This window comes from Vulpes lagopus, chromosome 18 (assembly GCF_018345385.1).
Source record: "Vulpes lagopus strain Blue_001 chromosome 18, ASM1834538v1, whole genome shotgun sequence".
In the NCBI taxonomy this organism is placed as follows: domain Eukaryota; kingdom Metazoa; phylum Chordata; class Mammalia; order Carnivora; family Canidae; genus Vulpes; species Vulpes lagopus.
The window spans coordinates 44,285,118-44,308,630 of record NC_054841.1 but is presented as its reverse complement, the minus strand read 5'-3'; the positions used below and the strand labels follow the sequence as shown (position 1 = coordinate 44,308,630).

The window sequence follows — 23,513 nt, the reverse complement described above, 5'->3', positions numbered from 1 at the left end:
TTTATTTTCAGGTTGTAGGTGTCCTTCTGTCTAAAATGAGTCTCTTGTAGACAGCAAATAGATGGGTCCTGCTTTTTTATCCAGTCTGAAACCCTGCGCCTTTTGATGGGGTCATTAAGCCCGTTCACATTCAGAGTTACTATTGATAGATATGAGTTTAGTGTCATCATATCTATTCAGTCCTTGTTTTTGTGGATTGTTCCACTGAACTTCTTCTTAAAGGGGAATTTTAAGAGTCCCCCTTAAAATTTCTTGCAGAGCTGGTTTGGAGGTTACATATTCTTTCAGTTCCTGCCTGTCTTGGAAGCTCTTTATCTCTCCTTCCATTTTGAATGAAAGCCTTGCTGGGTAAAGTATTCTTGGTTGCATGTTCTTTTCATTTAGGACCCTGAATATATCCTGCCAGCCCTTTCTGGCCTGCCAGGTCTCTGTGGAGAGGTCTGCTGTTACCCTAATATTCCTCCCCATAAAAGTCAGGGACTTTTTTTCTCTTGCTGCTTTAAGGATCTTCTCCTTATCTTTGGAATTTGCAAGCTTCACTATTAAATGTGAGGTGTTGAACGGTTTTTGTTGATTTTAGGGGGGGATCTCTCTATTTCCTGGATCTGAATGCCTGTTTCCCTTCCCAGATTCGGAAAGTTTTCAGCTAGGATTTGTTCAAATACATATTCTGGCCCTCTGTCCCTTTCCGCGCCCTCAGGAACCCCAATTAAACGTAGGTTTTTCTTCCTCAGGCTATCATTTATTTCCCTTAATCTATCCTCATGGTCTTTTAATTGCCTGTCTCTTTTTTCCTCAGTTTCCCTCTTTGCCATCAACTTGTCTTCTATGTCACTCACTCGTTCTTCCACCTCGTCAAGCCTCCTCGTTAGGACTTCTAGCTTGGATTGCATCTCATTTAATTGATTTTTAATTTCTGCCTGATTGGATCTAAATTCTGCAGTCATGAAGTCTCTTGAGTCCTTTATGGTTTTTTCTAGAGCCACCAGTAGCTGTAAAATAGTGCTTCTGAATTGGCTTTCTGACATTGAATTGTAATCCATATTTTTTAACTCTGTGGGAGAGTGGGCTGTTTCTGATTCTTTTTTTTGAGGGGTTTTCCTTCTAGTCATTTTGCTCAGTGCAGAGTGGCCAAAAACAAGTTGTATTGGGAAAAGGAGAAAAAGAGAGAGAAGGAAAGAAAAGAGAAAAAGAAAAAAGAGAAAGAAGAAAAAAATAGGGGAAAAAGAGAAGAAAAAGAAAGAAAAAGAAAGGAAGGAGAAAAAAGAAAAAAGGGGGGGTGGGGGAAGCAATCAGAAATCAAGAAGAAAGAGAGAAAAAAAAAAAAAAGCACAAAACAAAAAAACAAAAAAAACCACGGGGGAGTATCTTCCGATTCTGTGTAGTTTAAGTCCCTTGATTTCCCTTGGAACTGGTCCGTCTCGCTGGTCTTCTGGGGGAGGGGCCTGCTGTGCTGATTCTCAGGTGTTAGCACTTGGGGGAGCTGCTCTGCCCCTGCCTGGTGCAGGGCTCGGTGGGGGTTGTTCACCCCGTGAGGCCCCGGGAGGAAGCCACAGTGGCGGGGGCAGCTCTGGGACCCTGGAGTCAGCCCCCGCAGTAGCTCTGGGGCTCTCCTTCTGCAGGGCCTGGGGGCTCTGGGGCGGGGCCGCTGATCTGCTCAGTTCCAGGCAGGAGCGTCCTTGCTGTCCTGGGCCCTCCCGGCCTCTGCCTGTCCCGGGGGAGGCCGGATCCTGGGCTGTGTCCCGGCGCCCTGTGCTCCGGGGCCTGCGCTGTTGGATTCGCGCTCCCGGCGGTGCAGCCCCCTCCGCGGAGCCGCCGCCCGAGCCTCTCCGAGCTGTTCCCGGAGCCGCGCAGCCCCCTCCGCGCGGAGCTTCTTCCTCTGCGCGAGCCGCCGCCGCTGAGCTGTTCCCGGAGCTGCGCAGCCCCCTCCGCGGAGCCGCCGCCCGAGGCCCTCCGAGCTGTTCCCGGAGCCGCGCAGCCCCCTCCGCGCGGAGCTTCTTCCTCCGCCCGAGCCGCCGCCGCTGAGCTGTTCCCGGAGCCCCGCAGCCCCCTCCGCGGAGCCGCCGCCCGAGCCCCTCCGAGCTGCTCCGGGTCCCGCCGAGCGCTGCAGCCCTTAGGGAGCTCGGCGCATCTCCCGGGGCGCAGTTCCTCTGTTACTGTCCCAGGGAGCCCGAGGGCGTCCCCGCCTTTCTGGGGATCCTGCTCCAATTCCCGGGGAGCCCCTTTCCGCGGGGAAGGTCGGTGCAGCTCCTGCTCCTCCGGGCCGGGGCTCTCCTGTCCTGGGGACACTCGCCCCGGCCTCAGCCCGGCTCCTCGCGGGGCCCCTCCCCCTTGGAGGCCTTTTGTTCCTTTATTTCTTTTTCCCCGTCTTCCTACCTTGATAGAAGCGCGAACTCTTCTCACTGTAGCGTTCCAGCTGGTCTCTCTTTAAATCTCAGGCCGAATTCGTAGGTTTTCAGGATGATTGGATGGTTTTCTAGGTAATTTGCTGAGGACAGGTGACCTGGAGACCCTGCTCCTCCGCCATCTTGCCCCTCCCCTTTAACTGTGTTTTTAAATAAAATGGGGGGGGCAATGTTCAATACCTCAATTTTCCCAAAAGTAGCCAAGCATCATAAAATAATTTTCTCTTTCTTTCTTTCTTTCTTTCTTCTTTCTTTCTTTCTTTCTTTCTTTCTTTCTTTCTTTCTCTCTCTTTTCTTTCTTTCTTTCTTTCTTTCTTTCTTTCTTTCTTTTTCTTTCTTTCTTTTTCTCTCTTTCTTCTTTCTTTCTTTCTTTCTCTCTCTCTTCTTTCTTTCTTTCTTTCTTTCTTTTTCTCTCTCTTTCTTCTTTCTTTCTTTCTTTCTTTCTTTCTTTCTTTCTTTCTTTCTTTCTTTCTCTCTTTCTTCTTTCCTTTTCTTTTTTTAAAGCAAGGTGCATTTCTGTCACTTGTAAGACCAGCCTGACAATGAGACTAATTTCACTGAAGGTCAAGCCCTTCCATCCTTGGAAAACTGGTGCCTCACAGAGCCTCTCGCAAAATCTACACTGCATTAGTTTTGCTGGTGCTCACATGGTCAAGGTGTGGACACTTGCACCAATGGCAATGCATGCCACCTTGGGCAATAGGTGGGCAGCTCAACTGCCAAGAAATTTCTGCCTTTCTTGGATGGGAAACTGCCTCTCTCACCTCCTACCCAAGGCCTTCATTTGACCCCCTGGACCATTCAAGAATTAGCTTCCTGGCTCCCCCTCTTCCATATCCCTGTAGACATCCCTATTACTCCAATGAGTGACTGCTTCTCTTGAGCATAGCTCAGCTATTGAATTGAATCTACACTGCAGATTTAATGGACTGAGTAATACACTTAAAAAAATAAGTTTGAATTAGCTGTCTCTAGAGACCCTGAGTCAACAACTCATGTCCAATAATTTATTAGAAGTGTCTTCAAGAAACACCAGGTGGGGAGGGGAAGTGACATGGGGGAAGAAGAGCAGCCAATACAAAGTGCATGACCAAGCATGTAGCCACTGGGCAACTGGACTTCAACTCTTCTGGGGAACACTGGAAACCCGTATAGACCATGCCTCAGAGTAGTCTCAACTGAGGGACAAGGGAGCTGAGGAGATGACCAAATGTTCCCAGTCACTGGTTGAAAGCTGCTCCTAGGAAGTCTTAATTCAACAGCATTTCCACCATGCCCCTAGTGTGGGTAAAATGGGCTCTAGTGGCCAAAGAGAGCCCTTAAGCAAAGTTGGCAGTTGGAAATCAGGCCGGCATGCATGGAAATGTTAAGTACCCAAGGGATATGGGAAGAGCTTGACAGTGGCTGCTACAACTGGCAACTTTTAAAAAATCAGGACATTTTGCATAAAATGTAGATATGTAGCTTCTCTGGTCACACTGAGCTGTCATTCAGCATGGCCACAACTGGCTGACTCTGAGTGTTCTCTTTAGATGGGACAGAAGCTCTTTTAGTTCACACTGCCTCTGCTCCCCTCATTCAGATGCCTTGCCCCACCCAGCCACACCCCTTGTAGAGCACCTGCCTTGCCCATGTTCTACCTGATAAGCAGTGTGAGTGATTCTGTTCACCCCATCCCCTCAGATGATTGGACTGGTAATGTTACAACTGTCCCCGGCTACTATTTCATTGGCTGTTCTTGGATGAAGTAGAATCTTCTGTTGAAGATTTTGAGCTGAGAGTCACAGGGCAGGTGCTTATGCTTGAAAGTTGGATTTGGATCCATATGCCTACTTGATTTATGGAGAGCATATATCCTGAGTGAGCAGATACGCAGGGCTACTGGTTCACAGTGGGCCAGGAAGGAAGAATGCACATGTGCAACTGAGAATCTTGACCTAAGGCCATTGGCCTTATAATTCCCACCAGGCCTGGCAGTGCCAAGGTTCTTATATCTTGACAATAAATGCTCCCTTTTCTTGAGTACTTTGAGTGGATTTATATTCCTTTTCATCAAATATACTGGACCAGAATAGCTTCAGAAAGATAACCATGAGTTTTCAGATGAAATGTTTTCATCATCTTATCAAATATTTTATTTATATTTATTTTAAAAGATTTTGTTTATTATGAGACACACACACACACACACACACACACACACACACACAGGGAGAGAGAGAGAGAGAGAGAGGCAGAGACAGGCAGAGGGAGAAGCAGGCTCCATGCCGGGAGCCCAATGTGGGACTCGATCCCGGGACTCCAGGATCACACCCTGAGCTGGAAGGCAGATGCTTAACCGTTGAGCCATCCAGGCATCCCATTATCAAATATTTCATCCAAAGATCTTGGAATAAAGTAAGGCACACACTGATAAAGAAAAAGTCCTATCAAATCAGAGAAGAACTTGCTGGTGTCACCTCCGGTGGGGACATTTTAGGTAAACACAGGACAAGGAAGCCTTTGAACCATCAAAGGGAAGATGCTTCAATTTGGGGGTGAAAACAAACAAAAGGCACATTTCTACTTTTTATATCAACACTCCAAGGCTGAATGGAGGCTTTGTCATATGTTTACCTCTTTTATTTTATTTATTTATGTATTTATGCATGCATGTATTTATTTATTTATAGAGAGGGAAGAGGGGCAGAGAGAGAGAGAGAATCTTAAGCAGGCTCCATGCCCAGGGCAGAGCTGGATGTGGGGGCTCAAATTCATGACCCCAAGATCATGACCTAAGCCAAATCAAGAATCGGAGGATGCTTAACCGATTGAGACCCTAGGGGCCCCTACCTCTCTCTTTTCAAAAATTTAAGTTCCTGAGTTGAATGAAATGGAATTGATTCAGCTTCTCTAATCATGAAATAGTTGTGGATTGTCGTAAAGATGTTTTTACCCTGTTATTTTAATCTGGTCTTTGTGTCTTCAAGGACATTTTAACTCAATGCTAAACAAGCACAAATATTTCCACCAGAATTGGAATGACCAATATTGACCATTTCCATGGAGAAAATATTTTCTGGAGCACACTCCATTAAGCCATCTTAAGTCCTTGGTCAGTTTTTTACACAGTTAAAATGTTTAAAGCTTTCTTTAATTCCTTTTAATTTTGTACCTTTCTTCTTTTCTGATGTAAGAATTTAAAGCTACAAATATTCTGTTTCATTCCAAAGATTTATAGTCTTAGTTTTTATGCATTGATCTATGATCCACCTCAAATTAATTTTTGTGTATGGTGGGAGGTAGGGGGTTGGGAGTCTTTACTTTTCCACATGGTTATCCATTTAATTTTGATTTTAAGGAAAATGGTTTTTAGGGATGAATTCTGCTCTTTGTAAACTTTTTTTTAAAATTTTTATTTATTTATGATAGTCACACAGAGAGAGAGAGAGAGAGAGAGAGAGAGAGAGAGGCAGAGATATAGGCAGAGGGAGAAGCAGGCTCCATGCACCGGGAGCCCGATGTGGGATTTGATCCCGGGTCTCCAGGATGGCGCCCTGGGCCAAAGGCAGGCGCTAAACTGTTGCGCCACCCAGGGTTCCCTGTAAACTTTACATTAAAGATGTGATTGAGCAAAAAGAATTTTGTCTTCATGAAACTCTACTGCTTAACATTCCTGCCCCATAAGGTGGCAGTAATTATTTTCATAATTTTTATCAAGTTCCAATTTCCCTGGGTTAAAGTTTGAATACACATTTTGCAAGATTATTCAATGAGTCTGCACATTTTTATAAAATAACAAATATGACTTGCATAGTTTAAACTCTTGTAAGGTTTTCTCCTACCAGTGTAATTTTGCTCAGACCAAGGTTTATTTCACTTCTCCAAATTCCAAACAAATGCAATTCATAAGTCAGGTTTGGATCTATCACAAATGATGTTCAGTGCCGCTTCACCTACTTTATTATGAATTGTTTACAGTACTGGATACTTTGTATTTCTTAGATAATCAGTGAGAAAAGTGGAAGCAATTCTCCTTTGAACTTGTGGAATACTCTGTTGCTCAGCAATAGACTACTGTAATTCCAATCTCAATGTTCTTTATTCTTCTAATTTGTTTGGTTTACTAACAGCCTCTGCCATTAGTGGATCACAGAGTAAAGAACATACACACAATCTCAATGGTTACATAAAAATGTTTTTAAGAAAGCAAGGCTCATGTTAAGTATTCTTGCCACAATAAAATAAAATAGTCCTAGATTAAAATGTCACGACAACCACCACTGAAGGACAAAAAGAAGGACATCATCCCTATAGATTAAACTAGCCCCCGGGGCACATAATGCCTAGAATTTCCTGTCCTGACTTGCTTCTCTTTCCTTCATTTGGATCCTGTACATATTGATGTCTTTCCAAACTTTCCATTTCACTGTGAGGACACCTACCTGCCCCTTTAATCAGGGGATGTGCTGGAAAATGCTTAACAATGATTTCTGGGAGGATTAAAAGCCCCCAGCTTTATCATTAGCCTATTTTATGGGGTAAATACTCTCATCACGGCCAATCTCAAGTCACCACCGAACATCAACAAACTTGCAAAGTTCATGAAAATCAGACAATCAGCTCTACTGAGCAGGGAGACGTGACTCCTTGGCCCATTCTAAACCCCGTGGTCTCTGAAGAGGTTGCTTTCATTTGATTCTTCATACACTGAGGTAATAAAAGAGAGCAAAGTAAGAAACTAGATCTCTAGACTGAAATGAAACTACAATATTCATTCCTAGTAAGACATGAGACATGTCTGGCTGTCATCTCAACCAAGGTGAGTGATCCCATCAGGAAAACCTGACGGAAGCTTTATGTTTAGGCTGTTATTTTAGACTTAACAGGCTCTGTTTCTTTACACGTTGGAGAAGAGGAGAAGAGAAGAAAAGATCTTCCCTCAGCCAACCAGACATTGGGGATCCCATCTGCTCTATTCAGTATAGTATCTCTAATACATGACACAGTGACTGGCATGTATATGCTCAGTTTCTTGGACAAGTAAGTGCATGAGATTTTACAGAGAAGCCATCAAGGCTGAAAGGAAGGGTTTATAAGAAATGGCTTCATCAAGAGCATAAATGATAAGATGAACTGTAACTCCAAGAATGACAAGATAAGCTCAAACACCATGCTGTCAACCCATATAACACACTGAAATAAATCCTTCTTCATGCTACTTTGGAACACAAGGATGTTGGTTTAGGCAACCCATATGTTCTCTCTGTTGTTGGATTTTTCCACCAGAGTCTATGATATGGAGGCCTTTCCTTTCTATCACACACAGACCCACTTTGTTCTCTGCAATTTGCTATCCAATCATGTTTCTCAGCTTTTTCATTTTTTGCACAGATCAGGATTCTAGAGTGGATAGTGGAGGCACTGAGCTATTGATTGCGTCTGGGCTCTAATGCCTCCTAATGGGATGCTAGGTGGGCATGAATATTGCGGGGCCTGCCTGGGTTAAGAAGACAAATGGAGGGTCATAGGCTCGCAGGCTCACATACTATATGTCTGAATCTTTAAAAATTATAAATCAAGACTACAAACTGTTAACTAAAATGCATTCTATCCTCCTGTCAAGACAAATGTCCTTTATAAGGACTTGGAAGGTCAGGCTTCGATTTGAAATTTTCAGACTCTTCAGTGTTCTGTACTGATTGTGGGGACATGGGGCAAACCTGAACCTACCCCAGAAGGCTACCCTTCTCTTCTGACAGTTCTGTGGACAACCCAGCTTTCCTGTCTATGCTGAATTCTCTGTCCAAACTTCCAACCTGTGCAGGTTGTGCCACAAGGCTTGGAGCATGCAGGCAGGGATTCCAGAGTGCTGTGCATCTAGAGCAAGAAGGGAAGGGAGATGTAGGCTCCAGGCTGGCATAACCCTTGATGCCACAGGGGGTGATGAAGCTGGAGTGAAACAAAATGCATAGCTCAGGACAGAGGACCCTCTTGCCCAGGTCTTGGGCATGTTGGATCATGTTAGGACCAATGAGAGAATAGATACAGTCCACTACTGGTTTGATCTTTGCCCACGCTCACCTGACCTTGGTTTGCAGAAGTGTAAGATTCAGTGCCAAGTGGCCCTACTTACACCCTGGTGGCACTTGGGAAGAGAGACAGGCTTGTATTCAACAGCCCTAAGGCTTCCTAATTCCTCTCTAGCTCTTAATTTCAGTTTAAGAGGTTACACTCCCTCCTTAAAAGCATCCTGGCTGTTATACTCCTTCCTCCACCTTCTCTCTCCCTTTGGCTAATTCTAAAATACTATAGCCCCTCACTATGGGTCTACCACCTCAGGGTCCTCCACCAATCCTGTCTCAGTTCTAAACCAGCTGCCTTTCCCCTGCCAGCATAGTCATCTTGGAGGTCCAAACGTACCCAGTAGGTTTTGAAAAATACTTCAGCCTTGTGTCTGAGATCAATCCTCCAAATGCACACTTGTTTTGGGCTGTGTATATTTGGGGATATATTATGACCTTCTACAATCAGTTTCTCCTGACCCTGGGTTATTGCAGATGATAGGAAACTGGGTAACATGCCTGAGGATCCCCCCAAAGCTGATTATCTTGGCAAAACAAGACCTCCCTCTCTGGCTGTAATAGGTCTCCAGCAAAAACGAAGAGTGGAGGTTAATGCTTTTATCTCCCTGAAGACCTTACCCTCTTGCTCTTCTCTAGATGGCTGAAAGCCTTTGTGTGAAAGCCAGGAGAGAGAGTTCATGTCTGCTTCAGTACTGAGCCAAGCTATCTCCCTCTCTGTCTCCACTGGCCTCACCCAAGTGGTGGGGTCCAGACATAACATAGCTAATGCCCATGACTCTGGGGACAGTGGCCCAGCTGGCACATGGCACTTTGATTTATAAAGGGTTTTTACCCATATATCCCCATTTCTTGCCTGTTATGACATCTCATGTTACATGGCACTTCTATGTACAAATGTGAGGCTCCCCTCTGGCTGGAAGCTTCTATTTTGACCAAGGCCTTCTCCACAAACCAAAGGCTTTCTTTGCTCAGTTAGGGCCTGAGTGTTTCCTTCTCCTTCCTGCTCCCTGTTTCTAATTATTTTCTATCCCTTTTGCTACTTCATCAAGGTGTACAAAGAGGAAACAGAAGTCAAATCATTCAGCTGGCAGACTTGTGCACTATTTCTAGATTGCAACTATGTATTTTGTCTGGTTCCAATTTAGAAAAAAAGCAAAGCTAACAAAACCCAGTCTTTGCTGAGTCCTCTTCCTGCTTTCTGAACTCAGAAATACCTGTCTGCAAAAAAGTCCAAGAAGCAGCACTCCTTTTGGCTTCTTCTCCTGAAATGCAGCTCTGAATGTTGAGTGCTGACTTTCCACTTAACATTCCGTTCCTCTGAAGTCCCCACACCCTTCTGTTAACGAGGGCACCAGGCGTGAAACCTTGCTTGACTCCGCACATCAATCACTGTGCAGTTCTGCAGAGTCTTCTTGCTGAGATGGCTGTCATCTTCCTTCCCATTTTCCACAACCACTCAGACCTTGGGCCACGGCAGCCTCAATGATTTCTGCAGCTCTGTGCAGCCCCGCTGTCTGCATCTGCTCCATTCCGTGCCACAGGAACATTCTATACCAAAGGGACCGTCCTTTTCCAGCATCCTGCTGCCCTGCTCACAAGCCAATTTTTAGAATCGAAAATCCATATTCCCTGGTTAGGTATTCAGGGTCCCTTTTTGATCTGTTTCCAGCCCAATTTTCTAATCTCAGCAGTGATGTGTATGTAGATTGGCACTGCTCCCTCCAGAACAGAGATCTCAAAGATTCCACATGAGTGGAGAGAGAGAACGTTCCTGACTAGCACTGCCCTATCCTGGTGGAGCATTTTCCCAGGGGACATTTGCAGGTGATCACTCCTGGTCACACTGTCCAACCTTGAGTTGAAAATGGACTAAATTGGCAATCCTGGGAGGATAAGATTATGAAGCCACCATGCATGATGCAACAGTGACTTGCCCCACCTTGTCCCAACTCCCTCATCTCTCAGGTGGGAGAGCTCTGATGTGCAGGCTCTACACTCTTTCCCAGGTGTATCTCTTGAGATTGGGCCTCAGGTGCCCCTGTGGGGCTGGCTTGGTAACAAACTATTTAGTGGCTAACTATCTTTTCTTCTCACTTCCAAACTTGCCAACAGCATCCCTTCCAAATCCCAAAAAACTATTTGCACTTGAATCCTTATCCTTGTCTGTTTCTGGGGGCAGCCATGCCAAGACAATCACGGACAATCATGGATGGATGTGAACATACACACACCATAGACATGGACACAACACATGTGCATGCACACACCACACATAATAGCACCAACACATGTGCACGTGCGCTTGCACACACACACACACACACACACACACACATTTGCTTAATAACACGCTTTAATGACTGTTTCCTTCCCCATCTCTCCTGTGTCTACTGGCATTCCCCGAGATCACCTCCCAGGAAATGGTCTATACTGGAATTCTTGTTTTAGAGTGTGGTTCCCTAGTTGTTTTAGCAATCCTGCTCAGCTGGTACTGAATTTACAATTAATGGAAACATTTTTGCCAATATAAAATCCAGAAAAAACCCCGCATATATTGAATAAAGTTTGGGTGTCCCTGTAAATAACTGCTACCCTTTGTGAGTATAACTAATATTATCCAGTTAAGACTAATGAAAAAACTGAAAGACTTATTTTCAAATTGTTGCAAATTTCCCACAATTAAAAGACTTGTTACAGAGGATGTGATTTTTATCGATACAAATTTTTTTTTCCAAAATAAAGTCAAAGACTTTGATTCATCCTCTTGAGATGCTTATGCACTTTGGTCCAGCTCTGCTCCCACCTGACCACAATTAAAGCTTTTAAGAAACTCCTATTCTTCTCATCATAATCCCTTGCTTGTTTCACCAAGGTCATCAGCAATTAATCCCACAATATAAATAGGCCCTTGAATCAGTGAGGAGCTTTTATGTTGTAAGTAACAGAAAATACAATTCAAATTGGCTTAAAAATAAACAGTAATGTCTCCTTACAGACTACTCATTAGTTACATAAGAAATGATAGTAACTATATAGAGAAGAAACTACATAAGATGCTCAACCAGGTGATCAGAGTTAAAATCCCTACTGAGGGTGGACAGATGCTACATTCTTCCTGATGTGATGCACCAAGAATATAACCTCAGTTATAGGGCATTCCAACAGGAGGTGTGAAACCTGAATCCAATCACAAAGAAACAGCATATACACCCCAAATGAGGGACATTAAATAAAAACCCAGATTCTCCACAAACATCAATGTCATGAAAGACAAAGAAAGAAAGGCTGAAAAGTCATTCCTGATTAAAAAGATGCGAACCTCTGAAAAACACATGACCCTTGACTGGAGAAATAAATATGCTATAGAGGATGTTATTGGGAACATCTAAAAATTAGTATCTATAGTTCCGATCAATGATTTAACCTCAGTCTTGGATGATCGGACTGGGGGAATGAAGAGAACACCCCTGCTATTAAAAACAGCCTATGGAAGTAGTAAGTAGTTATAGGATGGGAGGACTACAACCTGCTCTCGACTGGTACAGCCAAAGGGGTGAAAAGGTACAGATCGGTGAATTTGCATAAATGTTAAACAGGGGTTGTCTGAACTCTTCTTACAACTTTTTAAGTGAAGTTTGGCATCATTTCAAAATAAAAACTTAAAACTCTTTAAGCAGTACAAGGGATATACTGATGTCTAGGCCGCACGAAGCATGGGCCAATCCAGTGGTTCCATGATTTCCACAGGGCCGTGTTTCCCTTGCTTGCCTCTATGTCTCGGTTCTGCCTTCCTGTGTTCAGGGCTGTGTGTGCTCTGTGTGCCCCGTGGTAGTGAAAAGAGAGCAGCAGCTCCTGCCTTCACACCCCCACATCTAAATATCCAGAGACAGCTCAGGTCCCTCAGAAGGGTGAGTGAGGGTCTTCTTTCCCAGAAACCCTTGCCTCATGTTTGAGAAACCCTGCTTGCTCTGAAACACAAAATCTAATTGAGATGAGATGCTAACCCTGACATTTAGGACACGAAGTCCAAGCTCTTTAATGCAGTGTATACTGCAGGCTCTTCCCCCCTGATTCAAACTTTTATTCCTGTTTCTGACCCCACAAACCATGAGGCCACCCTCACCTGCCATAGCTTTGGATCTCTGCAAGTCTCCTTGTTTGTTTTTTTATTTTTTTAAAGGTTTTATTTATTTTTTCAAGAGGGATACACAGAGAGAGGGAGAGACAGAAGCAGAGGGAGAAGTAGGCTCCCTGCCAGGAGCCCAAAGCAGAGCTCGATTCCAGGACCCTGGGATCACAACCTGAGCAAAAGACAGATGCTCAACTACTGAGCCACCCAGGTGTCCCAAGTCTCTCTGTTTAAAATGCCCCATTCACCACTGTGTAAATGCTCCTTGCCTCTCAAGACTCAACCCAAGGATCGCCTCGCCTCCTCTATGTAACCCTCCTTGGCCCGCATCCTAAGGCCTTCCCTTCTCTGGGTACCATAGCCCCTCGAACAGCCTCCCATGACATTATAATTCCATGTTTCTATTTTATAACCCACAGGCCCTGCATGTTCTCTAACGTTCAGAGTTAGGGAATATGGTCATGCCTATAAAACACAGACGAGATTCTAACATCTGCCCTGCCCACACCATCATACCCCCTTGGCCCAGTGAAATTGTGTGTGATGAATTCCTGTGCAAATCTTTTTTTTTTTTAATTTATTTATGATAGTCACAGAGAGATAGAGAGAGAGGCAGAGACACAGGCAGAGGGAGAAGCAGGCTCCATGCACCGGGAGCCCGACGTGGGATTCGATCCCGGGTCTCCAGGATCGCGCCCTGGGCCAATGGCAGGCGCCAAACCGCTCCGCCACCCAGGGATCCCTCCTGTGCAAATCTGTGCGAGAACTTAAAACAGCTCTGGACACTATAAAATTCATTAAAATAAATGTTATTTAATAAAATACATCATAATTAGCTAAAGTATCATACTCTCTCTTATTTAAGCCACATGGACCGACTGAGAAACTCATGATTTAGCCAATACGTGGAAAGTGCCTATGTTCTAATTTCCTGTTTTTCTGTGAAAGGCCACACTGTCCCAGGCTGGGTCATCCACAGTTTGTGGCCTGGCACTTCAGTAGCCCTGGCTCAGAGAAAAGACCATCTTTCTTTTGCACGGGAAAGTAGGGAAACCTCAGAAAAGCCACACTGTACAAATATGACATCACTAGACTGGGGATCAACCGCACTCAGCCACCATTCTGGAGGCCCAGCTTGGTGTAGACTCCTGTTGTGGAACTTCCTTCAGCTCTTTGAGCACTAGGGTACCACAAGCCAGACATGCAGACACTGACGGCTTTTGCAGCGCCCGCAATGGCAGGCTGCTGATGCTGCCCCTTCCCTGGGCCACAAAAATGCAGCACAGCTTAGAAAGCAGGTTGGCTCACCCCGCTGACTAACATTTGCAGAGCAAGTGTGGAGCTATGGTCCAGGAAAGCCTAAATAAGTCCCCCTGGACTCCTCACTCATTTTAGTAAAAAATCTCCCACTGAAAAACCTGGAGGGCACCCCTTAGACAGCCAGCAGAGTTACCTACCATGTGGGCCTCCTGATAGCAGGCACTGGAGAGGGCACAGCATTCCTTTTGTAGCATTCTCAGCAAAGCACATGAACTGAATCCACCTGCAAGGAACATCAGATGCTCCAGACGGAAGGTCTTTACAAAAACAACAGGCTCCTGAACTCTTATAAAATGTCAAGGTCTTAAAAGACCTGGAAAGGATCCGGTCCAGATTGGAAAGCTCTAAAGAGAAATGATAACTAAATGCAATGCACGATCTTGGACAGGATCCTGAGTCTAAAAAGTAAAAGATAAAATCGCTATAAAATGGCATTATTGAGATAATTGGGGAAACTGGAATACGAACCATAGATTAGATAAAAGTATTACATTATTGTTAAATGCCCTCAGTTTGACAACTATACGGTGCTGACATAAGAATCTGTCCTGGTTTAACAACAACAACAACAAAAAACAAAAACAAAACAAAAAACAAAAAAACAAAACAAAACAAGAATCTGTCCTGGTTCTTTTTTTTTTCTTCTTTTTTTTCTGTCCTGGTTCTTAAGAAGTAAAGAAGTATTAAGTAGTCCTGAGACGTGAGGCGTGTGACTTCCTCTCAAATCATTTAGAAATAGGTGGTGTGTGTGTGTGTGTGTGTGTGTGTGTGTAGGGGAGAGACAGATAATGATAAAGTAAATGTGGTAATATGTTAACAATTTACTAATCTGGATAAATAAATGACATACTTGTTTCTTTGTCCTCTTTGCAACATTTATTTAATATGAAATTGTTTCAGGACACCCGGGTTGCTCAGCTGGTTAAGTGTCTGACTCTTGATTTTGGCTCAGGTCATGATCTCAGGATCATAGGATCAAGCCCTGCATCGGGCTCCATGTTTAGTGCAGAGTCTGCCTGAAGTTCTCTCCCTCTCCCTCCACTCCTGGCACGTTAGTGCCCTGGCTCAGTGCACTGGCGTGTGTGTACACTCTCTCACTCTCTCCAAAATAAATAAGTAAATCTTTATGAAAAGTGTGAAATTGCTTGAAAACTTAAAAATACAAATACAGTCTCATTATACAAAATAAAATAAAACAAGATTCTCAGTGACAATTTAACGTTTTGACCATTAAAGCTCCCCCATGCAACACTGGAAAATGTGTAATTAAACAGAGAAGGCAAGAGAAAGCTTTATTCTACCACTTGGACATAAGTTTAGCCCAGTAGCAAATTTGACAGTGTTTTTCAGAAGTTTTAAATTTGATATAAAATGTATTTGTGGGGGCATGTCTTGTGAATTTGTTACACGATATTTAAGATATACAACAAAGTTTGGGGTGCCTGGGTGATATAGTTGGTTAAGCATCTGACTCTTGGATTTAGCTCAGGTTGTGATCTCAGGGCCATGAGATCAAGCCCTGCGCTGGGCTCCATACTCAGCACAGATTTCTCTCTCCCTCTCCCTCTGCCCCTCATCCCTGCATTCTCTTTCTCTCTGTCTCTCAAATAAATATATAAATCTTTTTTAAAAAAGATATACAATGAACATTAAAGATAGTATCACACACCTCTGTACTCACAACCATTGCAAACTCTTTACCATCATATCCTCTTTTCTATCTCAGGAGGTTACAAAAATTCTATACTTGATGTTCACGAGTCCCACATATTTCTTTATAAGTTTGCTACATGTGTATGCATGCATGTTCTTTCATTATATTTTTAAAAATATAACTTTGAAAAAGAAATTTGAATTAAAGTTTGCATGACCTGTGAAGCATCCCTAAGGAATATTATTAGCATTCTAGAGATTATAGTTTCAGGACCATCAGATCAGCTGATCTTCTAGGCTCTTCAGAGACATTTACTTAGTGACCATAATTCTACATCCTTGGAAAGCAATTTGAATACCATGCCCACAATCCATGAAATGTATGTCATAGTACACACTCAAAGATGTACTGGGACTAGAAAATACTGACTCACAACAGTGACTGTATACATTTCTTCTCAAATCTGCCTTCAGTGACATAACATTGGTAGATGGAGATTCCCCACGGCTGGAGCATTTATACCATGGAAATAGGCAGATGCCTAGGCATAGAAAGGTGTTGTAAACACAGGAAACCACTGAATGCACCCAGCTCCCAGGCGCCTTTGATGTGAAAGGGATGAGTTAATTCAAGTTTTTCAGGTAGCCCTTCAGATACTCAAAAGAAAAATAGAAGAATTGAAGTTTGTTAATAAGATTTTGTTGGCCATAGAGACTGGTATAGAAAATGTCAAGGTGAATCTGGATGATAATTTAAGAAAAACTGCCCAAAACATCCAGATATAATCATGCAGATATAATTCACAAGTGACATCTGTCCAGTAGAGAACAACTCCAGAGATTATGGTTTGATTGCCCTGTACAATGGTAACTAATTTTGTACCTAAGATAGATGAGCATATTTCAGCCGACTTGCTTTGAATGAAATCCTTTATACATATTCACCTTTTATATCCTACCTCGACTAGCCTGACCATGCTGCCGATGCCTTCCCAATAAGTGAAATAAATCCTTAAGCCAGGTTCATTATATGTCTGCAGGAAAGCTATATTTTTAAAACTCTTTTAATAATCATACTTTGGCAAAAAAGACATGAGTTGGAACGAAGGCAGTCAGTCTTTTTTTTTCTTCTTGCCAAATTCAGTGCTGCCAGCAAAGAGGAGAAGCTTTGGAGAAGTCAGAAGGAAAGATTCAAAGCACACCATGTTGGATGAACCAGTCCTCTTGTTCCTCAGAGCCAAGCCTTATGGTTCTCGAAATGTAACCAAGTCTGGTTGTAATAAGAACCAGCACAATCTTAACCACAAACAGATGGATATTTTGCCAAAAGGGTGGTGCCTCCCTGGGCAAACATAACTAAACAACTTTATGTGAGTTCAACTGTTAACTCCCTGCTCCAGAAAAGAGGACATGAACCCTGCAAACTAAACAGTGCCACCCAGTATGATCCACAGCCAGAGTAACGTCAGTAGTAACTTTTTTGCCTGTTAGAACCAGCAGAGTTCTTGTCCTTGTCATTTCTCCCCTCCTGGGAGCTCTTTCTGACATTTTTTTCCTAATGATCCTCCTATTCAATTTTCATGTTACAAATATACTGTATATTTATTTCTATGTCATAGTTTATCTGTGATTTATACATAGAAAGACTAACATTTGTTGTCTTTCCCTGTCTACCCCCAAAACAATGTTTGGCTCCTTGGGGCCATTAGAACCCCCACTGAGAAGTTGCACAGGTTATAAACTGACCATTATCAACTGGGCTCTGACAGTCTCATGATGGCCACATGGAGCTTCTCCCTGCAGCATGGAGAAGGTTGCTTTCCCACCAGGGGCATCTTTGCTTTCTATTGCTGAACAACTAGATAATGGCAGAAACAACAGTTCTGAGCAATTTAGGTGCTAGGCACTGAGCCAAGCTTTTACATACTGTCTGTATCACAGTTCTTATAAACAAGAAGAATTTATTGCTCACAGCTCTGGAGGCTGGACGTGCTAGATCAGGCTGCCAGCATGGTTGGGTGAGGGCCCTCTCCTGGTTGCAGACTTCTTGTTGTATTCTCTCACATAAAAGAAGAGGTTAGGGAGCTCTGTGGGGTTTCTTTTATAAGAGCACTAATCCCATTTATGAGGGTCTACTCTCATGACCTCAGCAATTTCCAAAGGCCCCACTTCCTAATATCATCACCTTGGGCATCAGGATTTCAACATGATTTTTGAGAGGACATATTCTAAGCATAGCATACTTCTGTAGCTGGGTTCCCCCAGAAGCAAACCCTGAGAAAAGAATCCCAGAGCAAGCAATTTCTAGGGCAGAGAATCCCAGGAAATACTGGTTGGTGAAAGGGGAGTGAGACACAGAAGGAGAGGATGGTTTTCAAGCCAATTTCACTGGAGTTTAATTTCATAGAGAAACTCTGGCAAACAGTATCAATAACAAGCCTTAGAGTGATCCCATCTGAAAGGGTGAGGGAGCTGGGGTATTCATACACCAATACTCTTCAGTGATTGATCGAGTGTTTCTCCTGCTCTCTTTGGACAGAGAGATGCAAATGCTAGGAGCCAGAAGTCAGGTTGGTATGAGCTGAACAGATAAGGCCCAATGTATCAGACTGGGCACACAGACTCATATAATTCTGACAACATCCAGAAGAGACTGGCATACTAAAAAGGTTTAAATGAGGTGTAAATATGTGAAATAATGTTCTCAAAGGCAACAGGAAGTAAGTGGTAGAGCTAAGTGAGGACCCCAGAGGCTACACGCTTAAACCATGCTGCATTTTATATTATCCTTCCTCTTGCACATCCTTGCTGCTCTTCTTGATGTTTCCATTCAAATAGATTCAACAAATTGGTAAGGCTCATATGAGATAGTGCTCCTTTTATATGAATTCATAAGTAAGCAAGGAAGGGAAGGATTTTGAGAAATATAATGAGCTGGATTTTAGAATTTTTGGGTTTGGATTGCCAGGAGAACTTCTAGGAAGAAAGATCTGGAAACAGGTACATCAATGGATCTGGTTTTTAAGGAGGGGGGGGTGTACATGCTGGAGAAACAAGTGTGGGATTTGTCAGCACAGACATGTGCTATGGACTGAATTTTGTCCCTGAAAACTTGTATATTGAAACCCTAAAGCCCACATCTCAGAATGTGACTGTATTTGGAGACAGAGCCTCTAAAGAAGCAAAATGAATTAAAATAAAGCTGTCAGGTTGGACCCTAATCCATCTGACCTTATAAGAAGGTTCTTTTTTTTCTTAAGATTTTATTTATTTATTCACGATAGACATAGAGAGGCAGAGACACAGGCAGAAGGAGAAGCAGTTTCCATTCAGGGAGCCTGATGTGGGACTCGATCCCGGGACTTCAGGATCGCGCCCTGGGCCAAAGGCAGGCACGCTAAACTGCTGAGCCACCCAGGGATCCCCCAGAAGGTTCTTATAAAAAGAGATTAGGTCATATAGGGAGAGACACCAGTGACGCACTCACACAGAGGAAAGACCATGTGAAGAGGCAGCAAGGGGACAGCCATATGCAAACCCAGGAGAGGGCTTCAGAAGAATCCAGTCCTGCTAGCACCTTGAACCTGGACTTCCAGCCTCCAGAGCTGTGGGAAGATGAATTATATTGTTTAACTCACCTATGTCTATGGTATCTTGCCACTGCAGCCCTAGCAGATTTATACAACATGATGGCTGTCATCATATATTAGGGTGATCTACCTGGGAGCCAAGGGGAGGTTTTATTACAAAATATCGTGACTGTTCCATTGACCCAGTACTCCAAAGTGGGCAAGAACGACAAAGGACTGACAGCTATCCATTGGGTGGAGCATAGGGAAGAAATAGGAGGAAAATGGGAAAATCAGCATTTTATACATACTGCCTTACTTGATCCTCTTGCCATTCTTAGGATAGAAGTATCATGTTGCTTAGTGTCCTACAATTAGCACGTAGTAGAGCCACTATTAGAGGCAGATATGTTTGACTCCCAAGAGTCCTCTCTTTCTACTACACCATGCTCATCTACCGTGTCTTGAGGATGGACAGCCAAGGACATCTCTGCAGCCTCATTCAGTTCACCTTCTTAGATGTTAAGTGGCTACTCCCATCTTGATCCTGCCAATAACTATCACTTAGGAAACTCAGCTCCATTTCTGTTATCCCGACATTCTAAGGATAAAACTCTTGGAATATGCTGGCAGGGAGATATGTTCTCACCTCACAGCTATTCTTCCTTCCCAGGAAAGATTCACAGAACCATGGCCTTCAGAGCTCATCTCCTGAGCTGTGGGGTCTCAACTCAGCTGCTGCTACTGATCTCAAGCCCACTTTGTGACATAAATTTCTGTCCCCCACAGAGTCTACAGCTGCCCCATCTTCTTCCCACCATGTCCTGTGCATCCTGCCAACTTCCACTTGGCACTCGTCCCTCTCTGCCTGGGAAGTTCTTTTTTTTTTTTTTTTTTTTTTTCTTTTCAGCCTGGGAAGTTCTGTCCAGGACCTGCCAGGGTCTCATTATGACAAGTAAACCCAAACATTTACCCAGGACTGTAGGAAAACAGATGAGATTATGGAATTATTGACATTGATCTTTTTTAGGAAAACTTATATATATATATATTTTAAGATTTTATTTATTTATTCATGAGAGACACACAGAGAGAGGCAGAGACACAGGCAGAGGGAGAAGCACGCTCCCTATGGGGAGCCCAATGTGGAACTCGATCCCAGGACTCCAGGATCACACCCTAAGCCAAAGGCAGATGCTTAACCACTGAGCTACCCATGAATCCTAGGAAAACTTATAAAAAGTGGGAGAAGAGTGAGAGGATTTGGGATGGACAAATGTTATTCTAAGTGGAGGTTTTATTTCCTGAATATGGTCAAGAAAGGATTATTAAGATAAGGGGTTTTGAGCACTTAGAAGAAAAATTATGGCCACTAGACATTAATATCATGTCGCTAAAACATGAAGTTTGTCAACTTTTTTGTTTCTAGGCAATAAATCAGAAACTGTGAACATTGAAGAGTTTAATGTTACGAAGGAGTCTGACAAGACTCTCAAAATACTCTAAGAGATACAACATGGGCTGGACAGCAACACAGCAAATTATCTACTCACCCAATCACAAAGCCTCTAGAATTCATCTTTCCTCAGACCAAAAACCTGTGTTGGGCCTCTTTCTGCTTCAATCTATTCTGCAATCTATTCTGCTTCAATCTATTCTGCTGATTTCACCTTCCTAACTTAACTCTGGCACATTTCCTGCTTCACTCAGATTTAACCTGACCTGATTTCTATTCTCAAGAAAATACATTGACTTTGGCATGCAATTGAACTGGCATGGGAAACGGGTTATTAGACCAGGGAAGTAAGGAGTAGGCAAAGATTTCTTAACCAGGACATAAAAAGCAGAAATTATCTTAAAAACAGCAACAACATTTTAAAAGGATATAATCATGCAAAAAAAATAAATTTGACTTTATTAAAATTAGAAACTTTAACAAAACACATCTTTAAAAAGTGAATGGAAAGTCATAGGATGGGAAAAGATATTCTAAGTACATACATCTAACATAGAACTTATGGTCAGAATATGTTTTTTTTTTTTTTAAAGTTGAAAACCAGTAAGAAAAAGATAAGAGAAATTTTTTAGAGGAGCAAAAGACATGAATGGGCCCTTCACTAAAAAAAACATACAAATATACTCTAAAGTATATTACAAGGTGTTTGATATTGTTATTCATCAGGAAAATCTTAATTAAAACCATAATGGATATACCCATGTAACCAGCTGAACAGATAACATTTAAAAGACTGCCGCATCAAGTGTTGTCAAGGATGCGGGGCACCTGGAACTCTCATACACTGCCGGTGGGAGTGAAATTTGGTCCAACTACTTTAGAAAACTGTAATGTCTACTGATATCTATGCCTGCAGGATCATAAGGAATGCTACTTCAGATAAATGAATGCATGTGTCTGCAAAAAGACATATATCTATATGAGTATACACACACACACACACACACACACACACACAAGAATATTCATGGTATCTTAATCCCATAGTAGCTCAAACCTGAAACAACTTAAATACCCATTAATAGGGAAATGGACAAATAAATTGTGGTATATTCATATATCATGCATAAGTACCCAGGAATTAAATGGAACAAATTATTGATATATATCATAACATGGGTGAATCTCAAAAACATGTTGAGCAATCACAAAAGTGTGTGTATTTTATGCCACAGAGTAGCTAAAATGAATCTATCATGACAAATATCTGAATAATGGCTGTTCTTATTTGGGTGCACTATTGACAAACTACCTTGGGTGATACAGATACTCTACACCTTGATCTGAGTGGTAGCTACAGTTGTAGTATGCTACAGAGCTCTGTCTGCATAAAGTTTACTGAGCTTTACATCTAAGATTTTACTTTTACTGCATGAAAATTATGCCTCAATAAAATAATTTTTAAAAAACGAGGATGGATAGTGCTAAAGTACTCCAGTATATGTAAAGGCTTTAAAAAGCCAAAGAGTGGTTTCTCTTCCTGTTTCTTCATTATTAGCCACCCTGTGGGTCTGGAGTTATTCAATTCATGGTTCTAGTTCCATTTTTGATGAACAATCAGTAGTACGCTCTAGTGGAAAAATATCAAATTTGACAGCATTTAAATCACCATTGATGGTAAGACCACCATTATATTACATACCATTTAGTAGGACAAACATTGCCAATTAAACCATGACACAATGCTTTCTAATCCTTTTGAATTTATCTTATTCTTATTAAACGAGCCTTTAAAAGCTAGAAGCCTAATTTAGACACACAGTGCTGTTATAGATCATTTTCTGCATACCTTAAAAGGAAGGCATAAACAAATAGGTTAATATAATACTAAAATTCTTTCATATCCAGAGCCTAATCTTTGAAGAGCATTTTTGTGCAGAACCTCTTAAGAGTGTTCCATTATTGTCTCTTGGATTTTCTCTCCGGTTTCTGACATCAAATGTGCAAGTCTAATGCTGGCATTTTCTTTATCATGCGTAAGGGCCAATGGAAGATTTTCAGACAAGCTAGACTCTTATTTCTTCCTCAAGTGGTTCTTAAGTGCTTTGTTGACTGAAATGTTGAGGCTATCAGTATCCAGTGAGGCCCCCAAGGATAACAAACAAGTTTGTATGCACTCAGGAAATGACACAGTTTGTATGCACACACTTCATGCCCACATGGCCAACAAGTATTCTAAATGCTCATTGTAATTTCAGAGTTATTAATGAAAATGTAAAGCACCTGTCCTAAGCAATGATCAGTACTTGGGTGGCTGTGAAGTCTTGGAAAATGTCTTAATTCTCCTTATGTTTATCAGCTGGTAGTCACTGTGGAATAATTTCATTATCATTTCTAAAGCTATGGTTGAGTCAGTTACTTTGTACCTAAGAAAGATCGTAGGTTATTAATGATCACAGAAGAGGTTAGAAATGAGCAGGGCAAAAAAGTAAGTTGGCACCATCTCCACCTAAAGGGGGGCAATCCTCCCAATTACCCCTTTGGCAGGAATCTTCCTATAGTGGAGATGGAGGTCTCCACTGGAGACCAGGCCCCAACCAATGCCCCTTGCTCTGTCTCCACGTTCATAAGCAAAACTGGAATGATTATTTGATGCTCTCAGTAGCTTTCCTATCAGAAAAGAATATACTAAATGGATGACAGGAGTTACTAGTCCACAACATATTTAAGTTTCTCATCACAAATGATTAAATTGGCATTCTCATGTAATTATAAGCTGTGTGAGTTCCATTAGTAGAATCCATCCTGAGCAGTGATCAAAACCTACATGTGCTGGGGGTGCTTGGTTGGCTCAGTTGGTGGGGTATGTGATTCTTGATCTTCAGGGTCACAAGTACGAGCCCCATGATGGGTGGA

General features: G+C 42.6%; 1 protein-coding gene across 7 annotated transcripts in view; it reads right to left on the bottom strand.

Moving 5' to 3' along the window:
- RIN2 (Ras and Rab interactor 2) overlaps positions 1 to 23,513 on the bottom strand; it is a 229,881-nt gene that overhangs the window by 115,374 nt on the left and 90,994 nt on the right. For 2 of the 7 annotated variants that reach the window (XM_041732119.1, XM_041732120.1), the window contains exon 3: positions 14,057 to 14,142. The exons of the other annotated variants lie outside the window; for them this stretch is intronic. In XM_041732119.1, coding sequence (XP_041588053.1) covers positions 14,057 to 14,113 — 57 coding nt within the window. In that variant the 5' untranslated portion in view covers positions 14,114 to 14,142. The remainder of the gene's footprint in view (positions 1 to 14,056; positions 14,143 to 23,513) is intronic. 7 annotated transcript variants of the gene reach the window in all.